We start from the raw sequence: 26,986 nt of genomic DNA, 5'->3' as shown, positions 1-26,986 counted from the left end.
CTCTCCTGAAAGACGTATACCTCAGGAGAGGTGGTTATTTGAGAAAATGAACGGGTGGCGTTCCAAGTTGAATCAAATGCAAAGGAAGGCCGGTAGTTGAAGATGCCTTAAAATCAAAGGAAGGATGCTCGCACAAGTTGATTTCATGGCGGACGAATGTTGGTTGTGCGAGTTGATCTGAATGCAAAGGAAAGATGTTTGTATGAGGTGGTTTAAACACAAAGGGAGGGTGGTTGTGCAAATTGATTAAAATGCAACGCTGGTGACATAGAAGCTTCTGACTGTTCCTTGAATGTTTTGACTTATTTACTGGTGAATATTATTTCCATAATAAGTCTTGAATGGTAGCAGTATACTGTTGAATGCACTTTTCTTTCTGTTATGTAAGTTATCATAACCGTAGCTTTAAAAAACCGAGTCACATTCCAGGATCTCTTGAGGCTTGCCCTAAGGATTTTTTCTTAGATGAAAGGGTACAAAATAGATTAGCAGTGTTAAAAAAATGGGCAACTACTAGGTGCTGAAGGGGCCAAAGACAGTGGACGGAAATGAAAAGACTAAAAGCACCGGAACTATGGTCTCAATTGGCATTACAAGATCTGTAGATACAAAGCACGCTACAGGCATCAGTGTAAGCAAACTTGCCCCCGCCAAACGAGATGAATTTATTTTTAATTTTGGATGCTGAAGGAGAGGCTTCGATCACACAATCGACAGCTGATACCAGTTTCCAAGTACGAATTTAGAGGCCAATTAATTATGCTAAATGCCCGATAAAAGTGCTTCTGTTTATTCACACGACATCCTTGATTCTAATTTCTAGTTTCTGCCCGGTTTCTCCACAACCGGCCTTGGTTACAGAGACACCGCTGGACCTGAATAATTTACAATGAGTGCACGTATTATTTAGGTATAACGGGAGTTATTCAGATAACTTTTCTTCACTCCTTAGCTTTGATCATTATAGGTAAGATGGAGTAAAATTCACCGTAAATGTAACCTACTGACCATTTCAAGGCCTGCGGTGCATAGGTTTTCTTAAATATCTTTTTAAATATCAACTGTATCTTCTTGAAATTTTGGCCCAACATGTTTTAGACCTTCCGCTAATGTATGGCAATATAACTATGTATCTAAAATTATTAATAATGGCACTTTACTCTTGAATATTTCCAATTTTCTTTGCCTTTGACTCAGACTTTCGGACATCGTCAGGAAAGACGGCCCGCCCACTTATTTCTCTCCCTGTTAACAACATATGAATGAAAGTGTACCGTACTACGATTATGACGTATAGTGTTCCAAATTAGTTTATGCAATAAAGTTTATTTGTATTTCATTATTTTGGGAGATTATTGTGACCTCTTGGTTTATTTAGAGTATACATATACTGGAAAATATACCCGCTGAAAATTAGAGTGGCAGTAGTTACAAGCTGTTCAGGTGTGTTTATATTGTCGTCCGGCTTCCACCCTCCCATCCTACTCAATGTCATCGATCAGGTATGGGCGCATATGATGCTATATGTACGTTCATCGTTACGGCATTTCACCAGGGCAGACCTAAAGGCCAGATTGGATGAAGCAAGGCTTCCTGTCACTAAACAGGTGTGGGAAGGAACTGTCCAACGAAGTCAAGCTTTCGAGAACGAATAATGGTTTACTGACAACGTCCGGAATTGCATAGATCCAATCGTTGTCAACGTCGCCAGTGATGACGAGGACGATCTGTTTTTAGACAGTGATGGGGAGTGAGCTGAAATATCCTGTATATATAGTCCTGTAATTAATAAGTTTTGTTATATTTATCCACCAGTTTTTTATTTTGCATGTCTATGCTGTTTTCATGGTTACTGCAAAAATTTACTTCAGAATCTGTAAAATTTCTGTATATATTGTACATACTCTATTGGATATATATAATAAGATAATGTATATAGTGATCTTACTTTTAAAGAAACTATGATCTGTTTTTTTTCGTTCCATAGTTATATCTCCAATAATAATCTAAAGTTGCCAATACCACACCATTCTCATGGAAATAGATAAGAAACGTACATGATAAATAAAAAAAATACAAATGGCTTTATGAAAAGTAATCGGTAATAAATGGTAGTTCTTGTACATTTTAAAACCTAAAAAAAAACATATGGTAGTACACTGTTTCATTCATAAGTATCAGAAAGAGAAGAGTGGGCGGGGCTTCTTTCCTAACTCTTTGGCTAAGCCAACGACAGGTGTTCGTATATTTACAACTAATACTGAGGAAATTTAAAATTTTCTAAGTAAAGTGCCTTAATTATTAATTCAGGGTACTTAATTATATTGCCATATATTAGCGGAAGGTGTAAAACATGTTGTGCCAAATTTTCAGGAAGATACAGTTGATATTTAAAAAGATATTTAAGAAAACCTATGCATCGCAGGGCCTGAAATGGTCAGTAGGAGACGTGTGCCTATACATCATGTGTGTCACTTATTCATTTATTAATTTAGTATATTTTATTCCGTAGGTACTAAAATATGAAGAAAAATAGCTTTGCATATGTACAGCCATCTTCATGATAAGTTTCTTCTATCTGTATGTTTCTGATTTTATGAATAATTATTTATTATGCGTTGATTTCTAAGCTTTATAGTTCAATAACTGTCTGGACATTCAACAAGTATTATGCAAGATTTTTTGCTAATAGATGAAATTTACAGTTTACGAACAAACTGTACATGTTTAATCTGACTTTTCTTTATCAATGGCTCCGTAAGCCATTATCGTTTATATACTTTAGATCTGATGTTAAATTTAACGATAGAAAAACCCGTGTTAATTACAATGAAATGCAAAATTTTAATATCCGTTGGTTGTATTTCCACTAAACATCCTAAGACGGAAACCTTGACTTTTACCTTTTCAGACAACGATCAGTCATATCCTACAACTCAGTGAAAATAATTCTTTCTCAGAATTTAGTAAAGCTGCTTCAAGATGAAAAGTAATTTGTGAAGAATTTTTTTCCGAGGCATTTTAATGTACATCACAGTCTCTAATCACACAAGATCATTAAAAGGGAAGTCTTTCTCGAAGTGAAAGAGGGACAAGAAAAAAAAAAAACTAAATCTAAGCAATTTGTTCTTTTACAGCTACGCGGAGCGAAAGGGTGGTGGGTAGTTTTGGAGAGGGTGAGTGGTGAGGGGGCGATGGGGAGCGCGCGCTCATTACGCAGTGTTAGCACTGAATATCAGAGTCCGTAAAAACCTCGGCAAAGGTTGATGAGGTTTTTGAAAGAAACCGTTGAAGACCGTCGGAAAAATACCGGACACGGCTTCCGACATTTTTGAAGAGAGAGAAAAAGAACGCCAATGGATTACTTTTGAGATAAATTGGCCGTGGATGTGCTATTAAAAAGCTTGTCTCCTCATTAACATAAGTAAATTTGTGATGACTATGCCTTGCCTCCTCGCAAGCCTCGCCTCCTTTCGAGCAAGCTGCCTTCAGAACTTACCCAAGTATATATATATATATTATATATATATATATATATATATATATATATATATATATATATATATTATATATATATATATATATATGTGTGTGTGTATATATATATATATATATATAATATATATATATATATTATATATATATATGAGAGAGAGAGAGAGAGATGAATATTTCTTATGAATATCCCCCAAAGATGAAGGCATGCCAAAAATAGATTTAAGGATAATAGCAAGTACAACTGAGTGCACAAAATAGCTTTAGCTGAGTCTCCTTTTTCACAAAGAGACGCCAGATGCATATAACTGGACAGGAGTTGATTTGGGAATGCATTCGCCTTCAGAAGTACTGCATCAATACAAGCGAGAGAGAGAAAAAAGTTAAGTATATTTTAGTTTTACCAGACCACTGAGCTGATTAACAGCTCTCCTAGGGCTGACCCTAAGGATTAGATATTTTTACGTGGCTAGGAACCAATTGGTCACCTAGCAACGGGACCTACAGCTTATTGTGGGGTCCGAACCACACTATATCGAGAAATGAATTTCTATCACCAGAAATAAATTCCTCTGATTTGGCGTTGGCAGAGCCGGGAATCGAACTTCGGACCACCGGACTGGCAGCCGAGCGCGAAAACCACTCGTCCAGCGAGGAACTCAAGCGAGAGAAGCAAGCTCTTCACACATATAAGGGAATAACACATAAGGAAGTTCTCTTATATTAGTAGAGTTACATCAACCTTAAGACGAAGAGGGAAAGACAAGAAGAATGAAAAGGAAAAAAAGAAGATATTGGAGGAAGATTAGAGATGAACAAGCAGAGATTAAAAGACGAAGAGAAAGAGATGTCATTCAGATTATTATTGAATATAATCATTATTACTACAAACAGAGAGAAAGCATAAACAAATATTTTAGGTACTTATCAGAGTTAGGGGGGAAAAATGGGGAAAACTAAGAAAAATCTTTCAGCGAAATGAGCAGAACAAAAATAAAGCAAAAAGGAGGTTTATTCATTAATAAATGCAAACAGTCTTAGCACAAACAGCTCTTGCCATGATGCTAAAACATTCTAGCCTCTGACCTTGCAATAGTTGCAAGGTCAGATTATGTGATGCATCATCGCAGTGATGATAAACAAGGACAAAAGAAAAGGGCGCTAAAGAAAAAAAATATTTCTCGTTTAGGATTACTCTCAGTTGACTGATACATGGGAAAATTCCATCTCTATTCTTAGTATATATATATTTATATATAAACATGAGCTTTACTTATTACTATTTTATACTAATATATATATATATATATATATATTATATGTATTTATATAAATAAATATATATTTTTTTATGAATATATATACATATATGTATATATACATATACATATATGTTCACCGTTCATTCACTGAAACATGAGCTTTAAATATTACTATTTTTTACTGTCATCTCTTTTTATTGCATGACAGTGTTAGTGATCTAACAATTTTGAACGTCATTAGATTTATATTTATACATTCTGACTAACAAATCTACATTCTTAAGTAATGTAAGCGCCCTCTTGCATTTTTTGTACTTTTGTAAAATGCTGTGCCTTAGATAACTGCCAGCGATTTCTCTTAGCTGTCATCATCAGACAATTTTACCCTTTTCTTCAAACCATTGGTTTCATGAATATACGTGATCATTCATTTAAAGGTTTACGATTATTTATTCAGAATGCTTGAATTCAGTTTTAAACGGAAATACTTTTGCTTATATGACGATTGCAGTTGTCATTCGTTATTCCTCAATCTTCTTATCTGCCATCAGGAGGACGCATGTGAAGTGCAGTCTCGGAATATTCCCAGCTTTGTCTACTTATCTAATTTCAGGTCTTATTTACTCGTCTACCTCTAGCTCAAAGCTATATTTCACATCTCAAAGGACACAGGATCTCCTCGGTTTTACTACTTATTTCTATGACATTTTAATTGGGTTATCCAGGAGTACGTTCACCCCAGCAGATGTTCTCGTTTTAACTCCTAGCATTCTCTCACCGTCAGTGACCCTGGTGTTGTGACGCCAGAGAACTTTCAATCATTCAGTTAATCTTATTCTCCCCTCTTCAAGGCCCATTGCTAAACACTTTTAACAATATCAAGCTTACCTCACTAGCGTGAAGAGCTTGGGTTGATGTCAGACCGAGGCAGACAGGACTTGGTTGCAATGTGCTAACCCGAGCATTGAAATATGTAGCTTTTTGGTGTACCACTGTCATAGGCCACAACCTGAGTGAAGAGGGGTACGTGTGTGTACGTGTTTTAAGGTCTCTTGGACATTATCACAACCTTGGTGAAGAAGGTTATTTCTGTGTAGTATGTGTTTGTGTGCCCTTAGATATTTGGGGAAACTGGATCCGGCTGCAAATTCTTACACTAAGAATAGAATTAGCTTACTTCATATTGAGGACGCGTCCAAATGCCCTTTGGAAAAGGCTTATGGCATCTAGGATTTCGTTGTTGGGTTGCAGTTCCACTGCCTTATGGAATCCAATAAGTCAAAGGCTAAGGGGTCTTCAATGAAAGAAAAGGCGCCGTTGTTGATGCGTTAGGGTATGTCCACACTTCAGTAAACCACACCTGCGCGTATACCATAAGCAGGTAGAGCGCAAGAAGTCGGCTTGTTGGTAGTCCCAACCGGTGCCTCATACGATTATGCAGCATTGGCTAAATATCTGTTTTCCACTTAGGGGTCGTCAGCTTGTTTTCAACCTGTTTCTGTGTTAAGTTGCCATGAGGTGTTTGTGATATGATGTACTGTCGTGTGGGCACTACAGCTGTCTCGGTTTATCTTGGTGCTGAAGTAGGCAGTTCCATGTAGACGAGGGATCGGATAGAGTCCATTTGGCTATACTGCATTGGCAGAGTTGTAGTTACTATAGCTTTACTATTAAAAAGGATCTAAGGAATCATCCATTTATTTATTAATTAATTGCCTTCCAAAACATTTTTTTCTACCCTTGTTCCTCGCTATTTTAAGATAAGTCACCTGCTTTTCCTGCTGATAGTAACTATTTCTTGACTATTTCCTTCTCCAAATTTGCATCACACTAATGATAGGATCTCAGATATTTTATGTCGGTATTAGGAGTGATGATAAGATAAACTATTCTTTGTACTTTCTCTGAACGGAAGGAAACACCTAAATTGACTGAGAAGTATTAGAATGAACTGTGTAAGGTTAAGCACTTGAAATGTAACCACCATTATTTTTGCCTGTTTCCTATACAGAAAGAATCTTTTTCATGTGAAAATGCTGGCACATATTTGCAGACACATATGCATGCACGACTTATACACCAAGAGCTTCCGTTTCTATGAAATCTCTCTCAGTTTTCAGTACATGAACTTTTGAGTACAGGAGAATTACACATATTTCTCTCATTTCATGTATTGTATAGGAATGCTTACAAGACAACCACATTTCATAATCAGATATAGAAGGGCAACCCTCTCTTACAATACTTCATTATACAAATAACATTTAAAATAAATAGGAAGTAACATAAAAAAAACATTTGACTATATAACAGTTAATCATTGAGCAGTCCGTAGAAAAATTCACAAATATTTGAAATGCTATTACATTTCCCGTTGTGCTTCAAAATAGACTCGTCAGCGATTCCAGAATGTTTATGCATATATACGTGGAAAAGTATTTCTTTCAAATGGCATTTCCTGATATCATTTGGAAAGAAATGTTCATAACATTGGTACTCTTTACCTGAACTCTCCATATATATACCTTTGTTATGTTTCGTAAAGTGTTTGCATAACTAACTTTCATAGGCACCATATGAAATCATGTTTCTCAGATGAATTGAAAACAACATTATTTAGTGTTTTGTTCGTTGTCTGCAACTTACTAGCAAGTGGATTTTCCATTTCTAAAATCAAATGTCGGCCTAATATATTTCATAGCACTAACCGATCATTCTTTTTAGAGAAGAAAAGTAATCTTTAAGCACTTTCTGTAAATCAGCATAACACTATATCACCAAACAGTAGAACTTTATGCAGCGCTATTTGCACTTTTGAGCGTTGCGTAACACTTCTAAGTTCTAGAATGTTCTTCTACTTCCTTGAAGATGTCAGTAAATTCTTAGAGTTCATCAAGGATAATATACCAAGGCGGACTGGCATGTTCTTAAGTCTTTGATCCGATGTATGCGTAATGGTTACTATTCCCGCCCGGAACAGGAGACAGCTGGCCTTTGGGTCCTTCCACATTACCGCCAAGGTTATCTCTGCCTCCGTGGGGATCGGGGTACAGTGGTGCGGTACTTTTAACCGTAGCAGTACGTGTGGAAGTCAGGGTGTCAACGGCGATGTTATTCCTGGCCGCCGTTTCCGTCTGCCTCAGGAGTTGCCTCTTGGTCCTCAGGAGAAGGACCAGCAGCACGATGGCAGCCAAGAACAGGAGACCGATGCAGGCCAGGGCGAGAATGACCAGCCAGTTCTGGCTGATGTCAGGGGCTGAGGGGAAAAAGGGGAAATTATTTTTCAATATATTTGTTTGTCATTATCGAGGGACATCATTTTTTAATGATCTATAATGTAACCTCTCTCTCTCTCTCTCTCTCTCTCTCTCTCTCTCTCTCTCTCTCTCTCTCTACAAAGGTTTGATGATTATGGACATACCTATCCTTTAATGGAACGAATGTTAAACATCACATGTATTGATCATTTGTGAACAAAAATATATATTACTAATGATGTCACAGAGTAGTGCAGAGTGAGAACAATTTTACTTTATTGGAATTACATCTTCCCTTATATAATTAAAGTATGTGAAAGCTTTACCTCCGCGACTGCAGAGTTGAAGGGGAAAATAGATAATTAAAAACGTAAACAGAATTCGAAATGCTGATGATGCTCTTCCATACACCTTAAATATTATCGAGCTATTTTCGGGACGTATTTTTACTTGAAAATGGAATTGATATGACTGAAGTCTTCCTCAGTTTATAATTTTTAAAGCAAGTTATTTTTTCCTTTTCCTAATCGGGTGAAAATGATATTGGTATGAAACGTGATAATCCTTGAAGTCTTATTTCTCTTGAGAAAGATTCCACTTGAAAGAGCCGAAAATAGCCTCGTTGATGCAAGTTCCTGCTCAACAGGTTGTTATTTTTGGATACTTATAAAATTTGTTGGATGTGTTCGTGAAACTTACCACATGCATATTTAAATTTTTGAGTACTGAGACCCACAAATCGATTTTGTGATTTTATATATACTATACACATACATATATATATATATATATATATATATATATATATATATATATATAATATATATATAATATATATATATAGTGATACACAAACAGGGAACTACTCCAAAGCGACATAATCAGAGGAAGACGGACGAAAACCACACATCACTAGGCTGTCTTTTTTTATTATTTTACCGACGTTTCGTAATCATTAACAGAATTACATCTTCTGGGCTGCACATAAGAAAAGATAAAAACATTAAGTTAAAAGTATAGTCTAAAAGTTCATTTAAAATACATTAGAGTAAAAATGAAATAAATAAAAATAAAAACACAACCAACCTAGAGGTGAGACAGCAAGGAACTAAATGGAAGGAAACCACCACAGTACGACTTATGCTAAATACAATTGACTCGCAGATGTATGGGTGTTTAACGATGGTACGAGTTGTTTTATAAACAACGACTCAAGGATTGTTAGCTCTTGCGGTTTGGTAGTATGGCCGATTACACTGAAATCTTTGTTGTCAATGTAGATTTTGCATTGTTTTGCATGGTTCCTGATATTGGAGTGCTCTGGGTTTGAGATTCTGCTACCTGTGCGGAAACTGATTCCCCGATGTGAATCGATGCGCACCTTAAGCAGTCGACTGGTGGATCCCACGTAAATCCCTGAAATACATTTAGGGCAAGTATATTTATAGATTACACCAGAAGACATATAAGGACACAGCTGATCTTTTATCTTAAACAAGGAGCCTATATAAAGAGGATTTTTGGGAATTAATTTGACTGATAAGGCTGGGAAATGGTCATGAATGAATTGTGTGAATCTTTTTTGAAAGGTTAGGTCCTGGATATATGGAAAGGTTCCATAGAAACTCATTTTTGGTACAGTTGGAACGTCAGGTTTTCTGGAGAAATGTCTATTTAGTAATTTATTCAATTTTCTATATACTAACCTAAGCGGGAAACAGTTACCTTTAAAGAAATTAACTAGAAATAGAATCTCATTGTGAAAGGCATTCCAGTTAGATGAGAGGACTAGTGCTCTATTAAGGAGGGTAAAAATGGAATTAACCTTAAAATTAAAATAACAACTACTATAAAAATTAGATCCGAGTCCTGTAAAAGTTTTCTTTCTAAAAATTCCTGGACGTTCAAGTATATAGACAAAACAACTCTTTTAACACCACGATTTTTAGAAAGAAAACTTTTACAGGACTCGGATCAAATTTTTATAGTAATTGTTATTTTAATTTTTAGGTTAATTCCATTTTTACCCTCCTTAATAGAGCACTAGTCCTCTCATCTAACTGGAATGCCTTTCACAATGAGATTCTATTTCTAGTTAATTTCTTTAAAGGTAACTGTTTCCCACCTAGGTTAGTATATAGAAAATTGAATAAATTACTAAATAGACATTTCTCTAGAAAACCTGACGTTCCAACTGTACCAAAAATGAGTTTCTATGCAACCTTTCCATATATCCAGGACCTAACCTTTCAAAAAAGATTCACACAAATTATTCATGACCATTTCCCAGCCATATCAGTCAAATCAATTCCCAAAAATCCTCTTAATATAGGCTCCTTGTTTAAGATAAAAGATCAGCTGTGTCCTTATATGTCTTCTGGTGTAATCTATAAATATACTTGCCCTAAATGTATTTCAGGGATTTACGTGGGATCCACCAGTCGACTGCTTAAGGTGCGCATCGATTCACATCGGGGAATCAGTTTCCGCACAGGTAGCAGAATCTCAAACCCAGAGCACTCCAATATCAGGAACCATGCAAAACAATGCAAAATCTACATTGAAAACAAAGATTTCAGTGTAATCGGCCATACTACCAAACCGCAAGAGCTAACAATCCTTGAGTCGTTGTTTATAAAACAACTCGTACCATCGTTAAACACCCATACATCTGCGAGTCAATTGTATTTAGCATAAGTCGTACTGTGGTGGTTTCCTTCCATTTAGTTCCTTGCTGTCTCACCTCTAGGTTGGTTGTGTTTTTATTTTTATTTATTTCATTTTTACTCTAATGTATTTTAAATGAACTTTTAGACTATACTTTTAACTTAATGTTTTTATCTTTTCTTATGTGCAGCCCAGAAGATGTAATTCTGTTAATGATTACGAAACGTCGGCAAAATAATAATAAAAAAAAAAAAGACAGCCTAGTGATGTGTGGTTTTCGTCCGTCTTCCTCTGATTATATATATATATATATATATATATAGTATATATATATATATATATATATATATATATACACACACGACCTTTTTTCTTTCTTGTGGGTCTTGTCCAAAAATAATTTTTTATGTAACTTTAAATTCGTCTTTCGAATCTATTAAAAGCTTCGCTTTTGTTTGGTCTTCGGTTGGTGAAGAATATTGTTATTGATTTTTTTAAATAAATCATTTCGAGTCTATAAAAATTCAATTCTACGTTCTTTCTTTGATTGCACGCAGTTGACTTAACCATTTCAATAGTTAAAAAAGTTGACACACACACACACACACCAGCATGTAGTAGATCGTCTCAAAGACGACTTCCTTCATCTTACCTGATCGCTTTTCTGTATCGTCAAAGGACGCCACATTGAACACAGGACTGAAGCTGGGAACCTGTTCTGTGCCTTTCGCTGTGGGTAGAGAATAGTGTTGTTATTATTATGATTATTATTATTATTGTTATTATTATTTTTATAATTGTTGTTATTTGTATGCTGGAAACAGACCCTCTTTCAAACATGTTTTATTAAAAATAATGGCAGAATTCACAGAATTGATTTCATACAAATTTTTTCCAATTTTCACAAGGAGAATTGAAAGAATTATTATTATTATTATTATTATTATTATTATTATTATTATTATTATTATTATTATTATTATTGAAAAAGAAACCCACAAATTCAATTTGTAACTTGTTTACTTCTAAGTATTTACATTAAGTTTTACTCCACACGAGTACTTTCAGGCCCTTCTGTGGCCCATTCTCAAGAGATGTTTGGGATGTTAGCCTGGGTCAAGGCCCAGCAGTCTTCTGGAACTTCTTCTCGTTGTGCTGTCATTTATGCGATGGCTGTTCTGGTTTTCTTGAGAGTTGCCAATCCCCTCTTGTCGCTCTGATATCCTGAGCTGATGGTCAATGGGATTCACCCTTGTGGTAAGGGTGTGGTCACCGAAAGTCTGTTGGGCAGGAAACCTAATCTCCAGGTCAGCAGGGTCAATCTTAGCTTCTTTTAATATCAAAGCTCGGCTTATGGGATCTTCTGAGTAAAACCTTTGTTTCCTTCAATTACTTTGATCTCTCTGATAAGCGCACCTTCTACTACCCTCTGTGACTAATTTTGTTGCTTTTGTATATAAGCCTACTGTTTTTGAAATCCATCCTAATGGTCATTCAAAAAACAGTAGGCTTATATACAAAAGCAACAAAAATTAGTCACAGGAGGTAGTAGAAGGTGCGCTTATCAGAGAGATCAAAGTAATTGAAGGAAACAAAGGTTTTACCTCAGAAGATCCCATAAGCCGAGCTTTGATATTAAAAGAAGCTAAGATTGACCCTGCTGACCTGGAGATTAGGTTTCCTGCCAACAGACTTTCGGTGACCACACCCTTACCACAAGGGTGAATCCCATTGACCATCAGCTCAGGATATTCAGAGCGACAAGAGGGGATTGGAAAACTCTCAAGAAAACCAGAAACAGCCATCGCATAAATGACAGCACAACGAGAAGAAGTTCCAGAAGACTGCTGGGCCTTGGACCCAGGCTAACATCCCAAACATCTTGAGAATGGGCCACAGAAGGGCCTGAAAGTACTCGTGTGGAGTAAAAACTTAATGTAAATACTTAGAAGTAAACAAGTTACAAATTGAATTTGTGGGTTTCTTTTTCAATCGTCAGAAGAAAACTGAAAGAAGTTTTTGTTTGGTTCATTATTATTATTATTATTATTCACTCATTTGGAACATGCTTGAAAGGCCAAGTGAGGAAAAGTGAATGAAACAGCCGATAAAAGTTGAAAGTACCAAGTAGCTATTAAAAAGTAAAACAAGAAACTTATAAATGTTTATGTAAGTCACATTTTAGCTTACTCTGGGAGTAAGCCCACGTACTACTTTGTTGTTGTTCTTGTTCTTGTTCGGGTGGTTAGGATAGGTCTGTGGCAGAGCCTAAAACGGTCTGAAAAATGTGTTTCTTGTTGAGTTAAAGATACAGGAATTTTAGGATAGCAAATTTATGATTTATTCATTAGAATAAAAATATAAAGCATAAATGATATGCATGGTTAACAGTAAAGAAAAATGATTTCTAATAAAATATAGCTTATTTATTTTAATTTTCGTTTGTGAAACAAGGCTGTATTCGACGGTAGAATTTAGCACGTTTTAATGTACGTTAAAAGTTGGGAATATAATGTTTACAACTTATGCGCAAGAGGAAAATCTTGCCCATGCCCCCGAGTAAGCTGGAGGTCGGATCACGCCTTGATAGCATAGAGTATAGAGAGTTTTATATTTGTCCTAATATGGTCTTGATAAGATTTGTAGCTTTGACGTCCTGTAAACCTTTTTATTTCTTGCCTGATTTGGAAAACTAGGAGCCATAACTGTCTGTCTTCCAAATACGCAGTTTAGTGAACGAGTGATAAAAATGTAGTACATTAGATGACGGTTCAGGGAATAGACCATAAAAATAGATTTTTAAGTGTCCTCGTAAGATAACTTTTCTCTCGTCACACGATAACATTATCGTCCCTTTAAGCGGAGTCTTGTAACTGGATTTTTTTATGGATTTCTTAATATTTTTATATAGTTTTTTATTTATTTATTTTGCTCAACGTGATATCACTTTTTCATCTTCATACTCTAGCTTCTTATAGATTTTTTCTTTATTTATATGATAAATCTCTGAAATCGTTTTCTCCCCCATTGACTTTCACGCGTCATTTTAGTCTTTTGTAAAGATATTCTTTTATCCCTGCAGAAGATAAGTAATATCATGTGTTCCTTCGAAGTCTCGTGTTACAATAACCTATTTTTTTTAATTACTCCCTATAATTTATTTTTTTTTAATGGTAGCTTACCAACGGCAATGTCCTTAAACCTCGGATCGCAAAGCCTTACGTGGGCGCCTTCTCCGCTGATCTCTGTCACGATCCCGTTTCCTTTGCTTAGGGAGACGAAGCTCTCTAAGCCTCTGATCGGTCGACCGTCGATGAGGACCTGGAAAGGTAGGTAGATGTCAGAATGCGCTGAGGAATGTCACCGTCATATATAAATACATTTCTCGTGTCTAAATATTGCATATACATTTAAAGATCGCCACAAATCAATCTTGTGATTCATGTGTATATATATATATATATATATATATATATATATATATATATATATATATATAGTATGTATATATATATATATATATATGTATATATATACACACATACACACACAAATACCGTTTGCCTGCTTTCTAAATGGAAAATAGGCTGTGGGTTTAAATTCAGGATTTTAACCAAACTCCAACAAGCAACAATACTAAATTGTAATGTATAAGCATTCTAAACTTCTCCGTCGCTTTTAAAATCTTAGGACTGTGGTGTGATTCTGTTGACAGAGAAACTTCTAGTCCTCCTAATTTCGGCATCATACTTTTTCCCCTAAATTTTGCTTTTAAGTTCTCCTAAAGGGCAAGCAAAATTCAGCAGATAATCTCAGTGACTATCATAGTCATCCGCATGTTAATTACCTGAATTTGTTTGTGTACTCATGCAAGACAACAAATCCGCAAATGCCACAATCAGCATCACATAATTACCCCAATTCCTCCATCCTGTTTGTTCCAGACGGCGGTCAGGTTTCTCCAGTGGTCGTCGACGGTGACATCGGATGCATTCAGCACCATCCTATACTCGGCGAAGGTGACGGTGGAGTTGTAGGCCACCAAAAGGTGTGAAAAGTTGTTGCCCGGACGGAAGAAGATGGAATAGGCTCCTGGAGGCGTCGAGACGCTCTTGGTGAAGAGGCATCCTTAAAAATGTAAGTAAGTTATCAATGTCAAACGTTAATTGTCCTGTCTTTGATTTTATAAACAATGTTTGGTGTATGGTTATGTGATAAGTTTGTCTTTGATAGCATTCTATTACAAGCAGCAGCAGTTGAAAACTGAAGTATTGCCAGTAGTGGCAATAACACTACAAGCAATTGCTCTTACTCATACTTAATTGTTATTTTTGTAGACTTTCCTCAATTTACTTTCACGTGTATAAATTCTAATTCTATCTATGAATGTTCAGTGAAAAGCCTCTATTTGTCTATTTATTATTGTTTCGATATGCACAAAATATTTGTCCGTTATTTGTATGTGTTTCTGCATACATAAGTTTATATAAATTTGACCATTTCAATAGACAACGGAAGCAACAGTAACTCGTTAGAATATCCTGTCATCGTACTATCTGTTTTATAAAGTAATTCTGTTTGAAAGATGGCGTTGCCTTATACATAGTCTCACTTGTCGTAAGTAACACTTTGGGCACAGGCACCAGAATTTCCTCTAATACTTGCTGTAACCTTTTATAACCAGTTAGTAGATTTATGTCAGGGTATAAGAATAGCAATAAGGCTCTTTATCCTTTTCAATTACATGACTAAAGAAACTGGTTTCACTTTAGGTATTGACTTTGCATTTGAGCATAGTATAGAGGGGATGTTACTTAATTTATACACCTCATGGAGGATTAGGTAACTTGAACCACGACTTTATATTTTGGGATAGTTAGTTAACTAAACACTACTGTAAACAATTAGTTTCCCCAAAATTGGATAATTCTATTTTTGAGAATAACATAAACAGATGTTATGACTCCTTCCAGAAGATTAGACTATACCAGGCATCATTGATTTCAACTGGAAGTGTTGGTGTATAGTGTTAGCCTGCTTTTTTTTTTGTTTATAATCACATCATTAAATTTAATTGAAGAGTAATTTACCTGTGACGCAGTTATAGTAGTAAGACATAGGTTGCATGGGTTTCCATCTGACGGTTATAGGAGGATGGAGACCACTGGCAGGGAACAAAATGTGGCCCCTGTGAGCTCCTCGGCGGCCAATGAGCACCAGGTCTGTGGAGACAGTGCTCTCCCCTTCGTCGTGGTCCTCCTCCCCCTCCTCCACGGGATCCTCTCCAAGCGGCCCAAGGTGTACCCAGAGTTCAGTAATATCGTTTTCCTTGAACAGATCCGGAGACCATTTGTAGACTTTCATTTTGCTGTTGCCGCAACTTATGGCCACGTCGACGCCTAGGATATTGACGTGACAGCTCTTCTCCATATCCTGCGATGTCAGAGACAGTGTTGCAGCGAATTGGAATCCCTTCTGTAGGACCCCTGTAGAGATCACTTGGTTCATAGTTTTTGCGTGGCTGTCTGTTTCGTACAGTGCACAATCTGTGAGTGAGAGAAATTATACAATTGTTTATTGTGTCATGATATATTTCAGTTGTAGGTTCTTCATCACCCTGTTTTTTAAGTTGGCAGAATTCTTGATCGCTAAGATCCTACTTTGTGGGATGGAGACTAAATTCCTATCGTCTGCATAACGGATAGTTTCAGTCACACTGCTCTCTGTGATTCTGTATATTGATTCGAGCATGTTTTTAAGTCAATCTTGCTAAGCTGTCACCTCACAGGTAGGAGAGAACAGTTTCTACACCGTTCCTGGATAAATATTCAAGTGTTTTTTTTTTAACTACAACTCCTAATATAACCAGACTTTTAGTAACAAATAACTTTGTTATCTTGCATACTTGCATGTATCTGAGACCCTCATTAAAATTGCTTCGCTCAATTTTTGTCTTCCCATCTTCCAAACCGGCTCCCCCCTCTGTTTAAATTGGTAAATGCATCGCAAAATTTTCTGGTTTTTCATATAGTTTTTTATATATATAGAAGGACAATGTAAGTGGCTTTGTATCTGTCTTGTTTATAAAGTATCAGTTTCATGGATGGGTCCCCAATCCCCCCATCTTTTATACCCTTTAACACCTTCCCACACTTAATGGCTGCCCTAAGAAAGGACCCACGCTAGCATAAGGCCAACTTAATCTAAAACCAACTGCAACCACTTGACACTTTATTGTTCGCCATAACTGATGATGGTGTCCCATCAGGCCCCATATTACTCTTTGAAACCCTGAAATAACTTCCTGATCCCCTTATCAACTTTCTGTGTCTGTACTAGGAGAAACTTCTTAATTTCTTAGCTACGCCTCACCACACAGTTTCCAAGTTGCAACTTATATATAGCCAGCTGAGGCTACTGTTTTAGGAGCTATCTCATCAATTGCCCCACCTCTGTGTTCAACCCAATGATACATCGAGGATCCACGATCATTCAGCCTTAAATTTTATTTTATTGCATACTTTAGATACTGAATGTGATACAGGGTTTTGTAGAGGTGAATAAATAAGAATTTGAATTAAAATCTATACAAAATCGTCTAAAAAAAAAAGGAAATCGTAACAAATAAAAAGAAAATAAAATTTTTGCTAGAATTTTAATGGTCACTGGTGTCAAACAAAAGTGTGTTTATAAGAGGAAAGCAAATGATGTCATCTAGTATACTTTTCGTTGTTATATCTGCAGATAATATTCCTGCTGTCACAATGCCATCAGTATTATATTTTTTTTATAGTAGCAGATAATATTCCTGTTGTAACAATACGATCAGTGCATGAAGCCGACATATCTTTTTGAAATAATGATTATACGTATCTTCATAGTATAGAGATTCAATTAATAACATAATTCCTGTTACAGAGTCGTGTTTTTTCACTGCTCCTTTCGTATATCGTTATGTATAAAACGTCAGCGACTAAGAAGGCATAAAGGAATCCGTAGTAAAGGTGATTATAAGTAAAAGAAAAAGTATTTTTTTAAGAATTATTTAATAATATGGTTAGAAATATGGTATATGAGATAGTGTTGAATATGCACAGCGCATAAAAAAAAAGTAAGAAAGAAAGCCCATTGCTGAAAAAAACTACTCTTGTCATATGTGAACCAGATTTCGTGATTGAATGCAAACTTAGACAATTAATAAATGCATTTGTCTCCTCTTTTCTATCGAAGTTTTATCCAAGACATAGAAGTGACTTAGATATGCCCTGAAACCCGCCACCCCCGTCCCCTGCCAGCCCCCTTTCCCACCCCCCTCTAATCTTTTCCCCAGCCTATCGGCGGCTCGTTTCTTGCGCGACCAAGACTGGTTTTCTAGAATCGTAATGCAAGTTGTTTTACCTTAGAAAAAATGTGTGAATTCGGAAATGTGTAAATGATGTAGATGTTCTTGCCGGATAGATTGTGATGTTGCAGCAATATTGTTCTCAAATCTTCGTAATTTTACGGAACCCAAATCATTCCAAGTCGAAAACAATTGACTTTTGGTCCTTCATATCTGAGTGTCATCACTCAATACAGTCATAATCCCAAGTCTGATGGTGAAAACAAATTAAGCATCGTAATTCAAACCACGAAACAGATAAATGATAAATCCTATATCTCTCGAGAAAGAAAGTTTTAATGATTTTAATTTCCCAGTGTCTGTAGTCTGTACAGAATCCTGTAAGAAGCCTTGGTTACTCTCATTTTTGGCGTAGTTCGTCCAGATGTCTGGACTGATAATATCTCTGATGGTAAGCATCCGGTGATAACAAAATGTCAGCTTTCTCTCTCTCTCTCTCTCTCTCTCTCTCTCTTGCTTATAGAAATGAGATGAGTCACGTCGCTAGTATGAGCTTGCAGGATATCCTGAGGAGATAAGTTCTAAGGTCTTAGGTGGAGTGGCGCTTGTAGGATTTTCAGTTCTGAAACGTTCGAATCCTTTCAGTTGAAGACTAAGGATTTCTCTCTCTCTCTCTCTCTCTCTCTCTCTCTCTCTCTCCGGGATGAGATGAATTGACAAAACCAGTGTCGTATGATAGGACTTTGAAAATTGGGCTGTAAGTCCTAGTGATCATTTTTATTCATGTTTTTTATAATGAATACTTATTCGGTTTGCAATTGTTAACCGAAATCGATATTTTTATCATCAACATTAGTACTGAAATTATTAATGTTGTTGTTGATGTTCTCTAATGCTAAACTTTCAACTGCATCGGACTAAAAGAAAGTCAATAATAGTTCCAAAATATTAATATAGTCCATTCGTCGTCACGCCGCAATTCTAAGGTTTATTGTAAGTCTAAGTCTAATCCTCTAATCCTGGTATCATTAATTATTTTTTGTATACATGTTGGGTGTCATGCCTTTCCAGTGTACTCCCTTCCCCCATTACACACACACACACACACACAAAGACTTCAGACTTTTGTGAAGAGAATTGCTGGGTGCAAGGCTTAATGATTTTGGAGCATAACCGCACTATAGCTTCAACATTGTTGTATGCCAATATGATTGTATATATCAGAGAGAGAGAGAGAGAGAGAGAGAGAGCCTTTTACTTGTGATAATTATAGTTAACACTGAATCAATGCTTTTTAGCAAAATATTTGCCTTAATCAAAAAAATTGTGGAATCAGAAAAAATTGTTGTAAGTGTCACGTAACAAATGATACATGAAAAAAAAATCAAATATACGTTTCTCTTAATAAGGAAGGTATTTTCCTGGTCGCAGTGAAGTATGAAATATGATGAACAAACTTAAATAGTTAAAAAAAATACGACGTAGCTTAAACCAGAGGATAAAGTATGACGTACTCTTGCGTGCATAATAAAATATGTCAACGTAGCAGCAGGCATAACAAAGCATGACGCACCATAAGGTAATTAATAATGTATGAAACATTATAACGTGCGTAGCAAAGTAAGACATGATTCATTAAGTATGATGAAGTACGACGTACCTCAGTGTAATAAACATGGTTCAAATTATTTTCAACAAAGGGATGTCATACTGCAGTTAAACTAACAATGCCTTCTGAAGAAACCGCGAAAAACACGCACTTAGCAAAAACAGAAGAAAAAAAAGTTTGAGGTCTTTTATTATTGTTGCTGTTGTTGTTGATAAGTGTTTTGTCTTAATGGTTTCTTAATATTATTATCCTGCTCGTTGTTACTGATTTTCGTTGCTGTCGGTTACTCCCGTTAAATATATTATTTCACTCGTAATTGTTGTTCGTCATACATATCTTTTAATGTTTCACTTATTATGTGCGTTAGACATTATTTATGTATGAATTTTAGTGATCGTTGTTGTTTTTGTATCTTTTGTTTAATCATTCTCATTCTTGTTTCATTCGTTTGTTGTTTATCTACGTATATTTTTGTGTATATTGTATTTTTTCTTTGTGAAGCCACCGAGACAAGCATGTTACTCAAGAGGGTCGTTCTGGCTAGAAATGATGACAGACTTCCCCTGTAAAAAGAGGAAAATTAAAGTGCAATGAAAAATGGGGGGAATGGAAGAACTGTATATCAGAAAAGCGAGTGGAACGAAGGTCTGATCAGTTGGGTTGATAAAAAATGTTCCTGACCTCCACTCAGATTCTTTGAGACTGGGACCCCTGACTTGAGCAAAGCATGCGAAGAAGTGGTGGCTCCTGGGAGCAATATTCAAAGTATTATCTACAAAACAATCAGAACGACTGATTCAAGAAGAAAGCGCAGACCTTATGATGGAGGTGAAGTGAATCCGAGTTCAAAGTGAGAGCTGAGCTATGAATTGGATGGAATCCCTATGATTCACTTTAGTCGATAGGAAGAGCGTGCGAAGAACCCTCCCATGTTTAAGAATAGCCTTCTGCACAGCGAAGGATAAAGTTCACTTAAGGCTTAAGGAGCTGCTCAGATGGGAGCAGTCAACACCTATATTGAACACACCTACCTTCTCAGAAATAGAAATACGCCCATCATTTTATCCTTCCAAGGTTTCCTGCGGTTGATTTTAAAAACTAAAATACTGATTGTGGACTGAGATGTCCAGTTTCACCAGATCTCTCAAACATCCTATTGAGTTTTTAAAGAGGTACGAGGCAAAGAGACGAGAAGGAAATTAGTCTTGGGAGCATGAAACAACCAGGTGTCTCCTCCCCATTCAGAGATACTGTCAATATCCGTATTAAGGACACTTCACAATATTAAACGAGAGACTCGGAACGAACTTTTGTGGGAGGATGAGAATAAATTCATCTGCTTGTTTACAACCAGAGTCCAAGGGAACTTCGAGAAGGGCACTGATGTAAATCAGAAGGAATGTAGAGGAGAGGATATACCACTAGAGAAAGGGAAAGAAATTGACTTCAGATAATTTCGATATAGATCGTTCTGATAAATGCAGACAGGAGTTAATCAGTAAGCAGGAATTTTGTCCAAAGGGGCCTAGCACCAAAACCCCGTAAGCTGCCTTCCAGAAAAATCTGAATGGAAGTTCCTGAAAGAACTTTTGTTTGACTTGAATGCCTTTATTTTTGTTTATTAAGGTTTTCCATAGCTCTTCAATATGAATGCTTTATATTTCTCTCTTTTCTTCTTCGTTCAGTCTAATACTTTATGTAAATGCCGCCAGGGTTGCTCGTGCATTCTTTCAAATCCCTGCAGGACAGAACCAGGCAAATTTGTTTTGACATGGCGAGTTTACTTCGTTGTATCTCTTAAAACCGTAGCCCACTGAACACGAAAAACAAACCCGCGGGAATGAACTGAATAACCGTAATTGTCGACATTACTCGGGACACGTATGTTGTCCAGTCATCTTTTTAGCTTTGCTTGTTCGATAAAACCTTGTGGTAAACAGACTTTGGAAATATTCAAGAAAATAAGTGAAATGAAATTTATGAATGAAAAAGCTATAGTAAATATTTTCCACACTCACAGAAAAAAGAAACCAGTTGATGTCCCGTTTATCCTCAACGGTTGATTGTAGGAAATTCTTATAAGGAGAGTTTCTGAATTGAATTCATGCCAAAAAAAAGATGAAATGTCATGAAATAAAACAGCTAACGTTCTTTGTATACGTATTAGGTAAAGACCTCGGACAACAATATACATCTTGGAGTAAAAAAAGAAATAGATGAAAAAAGAGGGGTAGGACACGAACACCAACACGGTGTTAGCAAGGGCACACGCACATTCATTCGAATTGAAGATTTCTCGACTGTTGCAACAGCAGCCTTCCTGCCTTGCAGGATGACAACAAACCCGTATGAACACCACTGAGTCCACTAGAGCCACTTGGCCCTCAGCTCAACCAATCAGGATTCATCGTAGCGTGAAATGTTCCGCCATATGCTTTGAAGCCCGGATGTGGGTATTTTAAACGGACAAACTGGCTCAATGACAGACGATTTGGAACGTAGTAGACTTTGTATGGTATACGGTACACTATGAACTGCAATTGGGCATGTGAGATGTGAGAATTCCTTGAAGAATGACAACAAATTAAAAAATAGAATATATGTACCACTTTATGTAATGGGATTTTGAAGATTAATAAGGTTTGTAGATTGCTGGAGAAATTACAAAGAAACAGACAATATAAGCTACGTTATCAAATGCAGTGCAGATGACTTAAATATGAGGAATCAAAATCCTGTTGCCAGTTCAACATGGGCAGTGCGATATGCGGCGTCATGAATTGCAAATATCAAGGACCAGTTAGTAAATATTTTTGTGAATAGTTCAACTCTGTAGAAATTGTATCTCACACTTAGAAAGGTCGATTTAAATAATACGAATAACTCGAGAGAATGCAATTTTAGGAGAGGTTCAGCACAGTGGAACTACATGTCGCTTTGTAAAATGCAGTAGAATATTCTAAAATAAAGTCCGTGATAATTTCCCCATGTTAGATAAAAGGAGTCCAGTTACTGGTTAGAAAGAAACGTTTGAAGGGTAGCATTAAACAGATTAATGTATAAAACATACGAACTAAAGATAAATAAGTGAGGATAGAATGTATAATAATCATCATTAAAAACCATGAAAATTAATTAGGAAAACTCCCCAAAATAGTCAGAGGACATTGTGCACTCTTCCTTAGCGTTTTTCTTCCTTCGCCCCTTGACGATTATAGATGTGTATTATTATTTAAAAATAACAAGAGATAATTCTTTAGCCGAGCAAAAGAATCACAAAAATGCTATATCAAATTTCAGTCTATATATATTCATAAAACAAGCCAGAACACTGATATTCAACTCTAAATAAATATATATATATATATAATATAATATTATATATATATATATAATATATATATATATATATATATATTTATTTATTTTATTTATTTATTTATTATATGTATGTATGTGTGTATGTATATATGTGTGTGTGCGTGTGTTGTGTAAGAGAATGATAAGTACGTACACTGATCTTACAAAGACATTCGTGCTTGTATGTGCGTGCGCATGCTCTCGTCATAGTCACACACAAATAATTCGACAAGTGCAAAGCCAAATGGCAGTGCCAGACCTTAGAAACTAAAGTGCGAGAAAAGCCAATCAAAAAAAGAAGAAGAAGAAAAAGGCGTGAGTGCTTGTCAGACTCGGTAATTTGAGTTGAAAAAAAAAATAGAATGATAGCATTAATGACATAGATAACAATTAGTGGCGTGGAGGAATTCGAGTTGTATCGCTGTTGCCTAGGTTGCCCTTGATATTAAATGTCTTTTTTTACCATGTTTAATTTATTCTGTCGGGTTTCATCCATCTCTTTGATTTAGGTAAATGAGAATATTTTGGGGGCAAATATATGGCAAAGCTCAAGCACCGTGGGTGTATGTGTATATTCATAGATTATTATTACTATTATTATTATTATTATTATTATTATTATTATTATTATTATTATTATTATTATTATTATATACATGTGCGTTATACGAATTAAGCTAATAGGTCATTAATTGTCTAAGTAGAATTCATAAGAATAAAATCGCTCAGTATGATTAACGAAAGTAATTCACAAATAATACAGGAAACATATATACTGTCTCGTTCTCCCCATCAATCCTTCAATTATTCTTATGTCAACTTGTCAAACCCAGCATCTACAAAAAAAAAAAAGAAATAATAACAACGGCATTGAAACAACAACCCAACAGCTTCCTCGCAATTTACGAAAGCAAGAAAAATATTACTTGTCATAATCATAATCCAAGCATAGCACAAACGTAAAAAGAAAGAATAAAATAAAAATAAAAAGCCTGAAAATATACGTTATCACAATGTCCACAAATAAAACCAACATATATCTCTTTATAATAAAAACAGACATTGCACAGAAACAACAGAGAAACGAATAAACTTCACCAGAATGTCTACAAAAAGAAAGAAAACATAGTGCTCTTCATAATCAAAATGAAGCCGGAGCACAAAAATAAAAATTAAGCAGTTATATGTCATCAGACTGTCGACGAGAGAAAGAAAACATGGTATTTTTTACAATTAGAGGGAGAGGATAACAAAAAATAAACAAATGCAGAGCTGCTGCTGCTTCTCGCAATTCATCACGAATGAAGTGGAGTAAGGGACAAATGGAACGACAGACAAGTTGATAGAACCGAACCAAGATACATTCAAACGTCCTTGACAAATACCCTGCGTTATGTGACTGTTAGTCACCGCCAGGATTCTACGTAGGTCGACAGACAAACGAACGAACGCATAGCTGGTGATATGATGAATAGGTGTGCGATTTGTGCTTTGGGATCTGATTTTTCTTACTTACAATCCCTTTTACTTTTAAGATGTTCTTCGACTGTGGCTAGAAAAAGGCATCTATAAGGTAGGAGTTCGTGTATGAGCCTTTGCTCTTGAAAAAAAAATGATAATAAAAGGGGAAATCTGGGTTATGAAGCTATGAGCGAATTCAGTTTAAAACTATTCGACATTACTTTATTGTGATCATGAGCTAAACCGTGAATGATAACATTTTATCTAACTTAGAAAAAATAAAAGCGAAGAGAGTCCTACTTATAAGGGATTACAAGAGTTATACTGTGATGAAACAAAAGTTTATGGCAAAGATGTATAAAAATCTTTTAATAAACACACACACAGACTCAACCTGTATATAACGAAGCACTCCTACATAAATGAAGCTTAATCATGAAACGCGTCAAAATAATTTGGGTGACATCAAGAATTATGCTTTTATCTTAAATATAAATGTATATATATAAATGCATATAAATAGATATATATGTGTATATATATATATATATATATATATATAAATATATATATATATATATATATAATATATATATAATGCATATGCATGTAACGAGCGTTCCTTCACGTAGGTAAGATCAAACCATCTGACTGACTCCTTCCTGTATCAGTGCACCCCCCCCCGGGTCCTCGCCAATTTGTTTATCATTGTTCATATATATTCGTAGTAACAACATGTTTACAAAGCCGGTTAAATGATATGATGCGTGCGTGTTTGTTTGTTTAGATGAGTGTGTGAGTGGGGGTCACGTCTTGTCTCTTAACGAAATTCGTCACTGAATGTCACATTAATTTTGGCAGAGTTGGAAGATGTGTTTTCATGAATAATGATAATTCCATTGCTGTGCAACCTTGACTAGATGACTATACACTTTGAAAATGGAAAGAGAAGCCCTGTAACCTATACAGTCAAGAGTGCATTCCTATACCAAGGAATTCTCCCTCGACTGTATATTTGATATAGTTAGGAAGAAGTGTTTACCTGTAATGAAAATTAAACCTTAGGCACTAAGAATGACTGTATCATGCGAAATACTAAAGCGAATGGTCGTTCTTATAACAAAAACTTTGGCTTCGAGTATGTAAGAGAAATGAATGTTTCTTTGGCAAAACTCATTCTTTCTCCTGTAACACCTCTTCATATTCAGAAAAAGGAGGAACCTTCTGCATAACAGTGAAACACGTGAATATAGACGACCTTATACATGCAGTATGTAGCGAGGGAAAAGGACGTCTTTTTGCAAGACTCAAATTTGAGTAACAAATTGAATTTTTCCTTTTAGGGGGGGGAAAAAAAGACTCCACAAACACCCTTTTCCCACAATCCTCTCGTAGTTCTTTACCTTCGGCCTCGGCTTCATCCCTAACGGCTAGCTCGACGAAAGGGGCTGACAGCAACAGCAGGATGGCGACGACCCAGTAGCAACACACACCAGCGGCCCCTCTCTTCATGTTGTTCACGTTCTCTGCTGTCTGACGGAAAGGCCTTTTTCTGACGAGTAAATGTCCTCGGGGAATGCACTCTCTCCTCGCTACTCTTTTCAGGCAAATTTCGTCTCGGACCACAGGTGATTTCGGAGGCAAATTCGAGCGAATGTGTCCAATCCGGAAACGCCGAAAAAAGAAGATCCGCGTCACTTCGTATGCACCGGTAATCCGTTACTTGAAATTCATTTCGTATCACAAGAGGCAGGTTTCTCTTTGCGAGTAACAGCGGAACGAAGAAAGAGACCGAATCGCGGTTAAAGGAGAGACGATAAAGCGCGAGGAGTGACAGAGAGAGAGAGAGAGAGAGGGAGGGAAAGGGTGGCACTGGTTCTTCTGATGGCACCACCAGCACGACTGGGACAGCTGTGTGGCACTCTGAAGTGTAGTATATAATGGTTACCCTACGGTCATCCCTGACTCCCGCATATCCGTTCAGATCGCAGGACCCTCTTTGTCATTCGGGGAGCCCGATGATAATCCCATAAAAGGAATGATGGGAGAGGCTCTGTGCGTTTGTTGCAAAGGTTCATGGGTCCAAGCTCATTGTATTATTATTATTATTATTATTATTATTATTATTAATTATTATTATTATTATTATTATTATTATTATTATTCTTGGAGTAAAGGCGGAGAGGTAAAAACAGATTGAATGGTGACCAATTAGCTCTAGAAGTTTAGTATATTCGTGTATATATTTATATATATATATATATATATATATATATATATATATAATATATATATATATATATATATATATATATATGTGTGTGTGTTGTGTGTGTGTGTGTGTGTATGTGTGTATATTTTTTCAGCATAAAGACACATTTAAGAATTCTTGCGTTTGCTTTCCGTGCACGTTTAGTAATGATTTTCATTAGCTAGTTACTACACCACAAAATACTGTAACCCTGTTTAATTATTACATTACGTGAGCTTCAAGGAATTTACTTGTGCTTTTTGATTCATTATGGTTAAGAAA

At 36.0% G+C, this 26,986-nt stretch overlaps 1 protein-coding gene across 1 annotated transcript; it reads right to left on the bottom strand.

Annotated features, from left to right (window-relative positions):
• Nucleotides 1-6,912: 6,912 nt before the first annotated feature.
• Nucleotides 6,913-26,382, bottom strand: LOC135202255 (uncharacterized). The gene is made up of 6 exons (XM_064231548.1): nucleotides 25,857-26,382; nucleotides 15,772-16,227; nucleotides 14,598-14,809; nucleotides 13,864-14,002; nucleotides 11,334-11,411; nucleotides 6,913-8,013 (listed from the first exon to the last, which is right to left on the bottom strand). Exons 1-6 carry the CDS (start codon nucleotides 25,963-25,965, stop codon nucleotides 7,685-7,687), a joined length of 1,323 nt encoding a protein of 440 aa, XP_064087618.1. The 5' UTR covers nucleotides 25,966-26,382; the 3' UTR covers nucleotides 6,913-7,684.
• Nucleotides 26,383-26,986: the final 604 nt, after the last annotated feature.

This window comes from Macrobrachium nipponense, chromosome 30 (genome assembly GCF_015104395.2).
Source record: "Macrobrachium nipponense isolate FS-2020 chromosome 30, ASM1510439v2, whole genome shotgun sequence".
NCBI lineage: Eukaryota > Metazoa > Arthropoda > Malacostraca > Decapoda > Palaemonidae > Macrobrachium > Macrobrachium nipponense.
The sequence above is the reverse complement of the archived record's forward strand: the minus strand, read 5'-3'. Positions and strand labels throughout refer to the sequence as shown.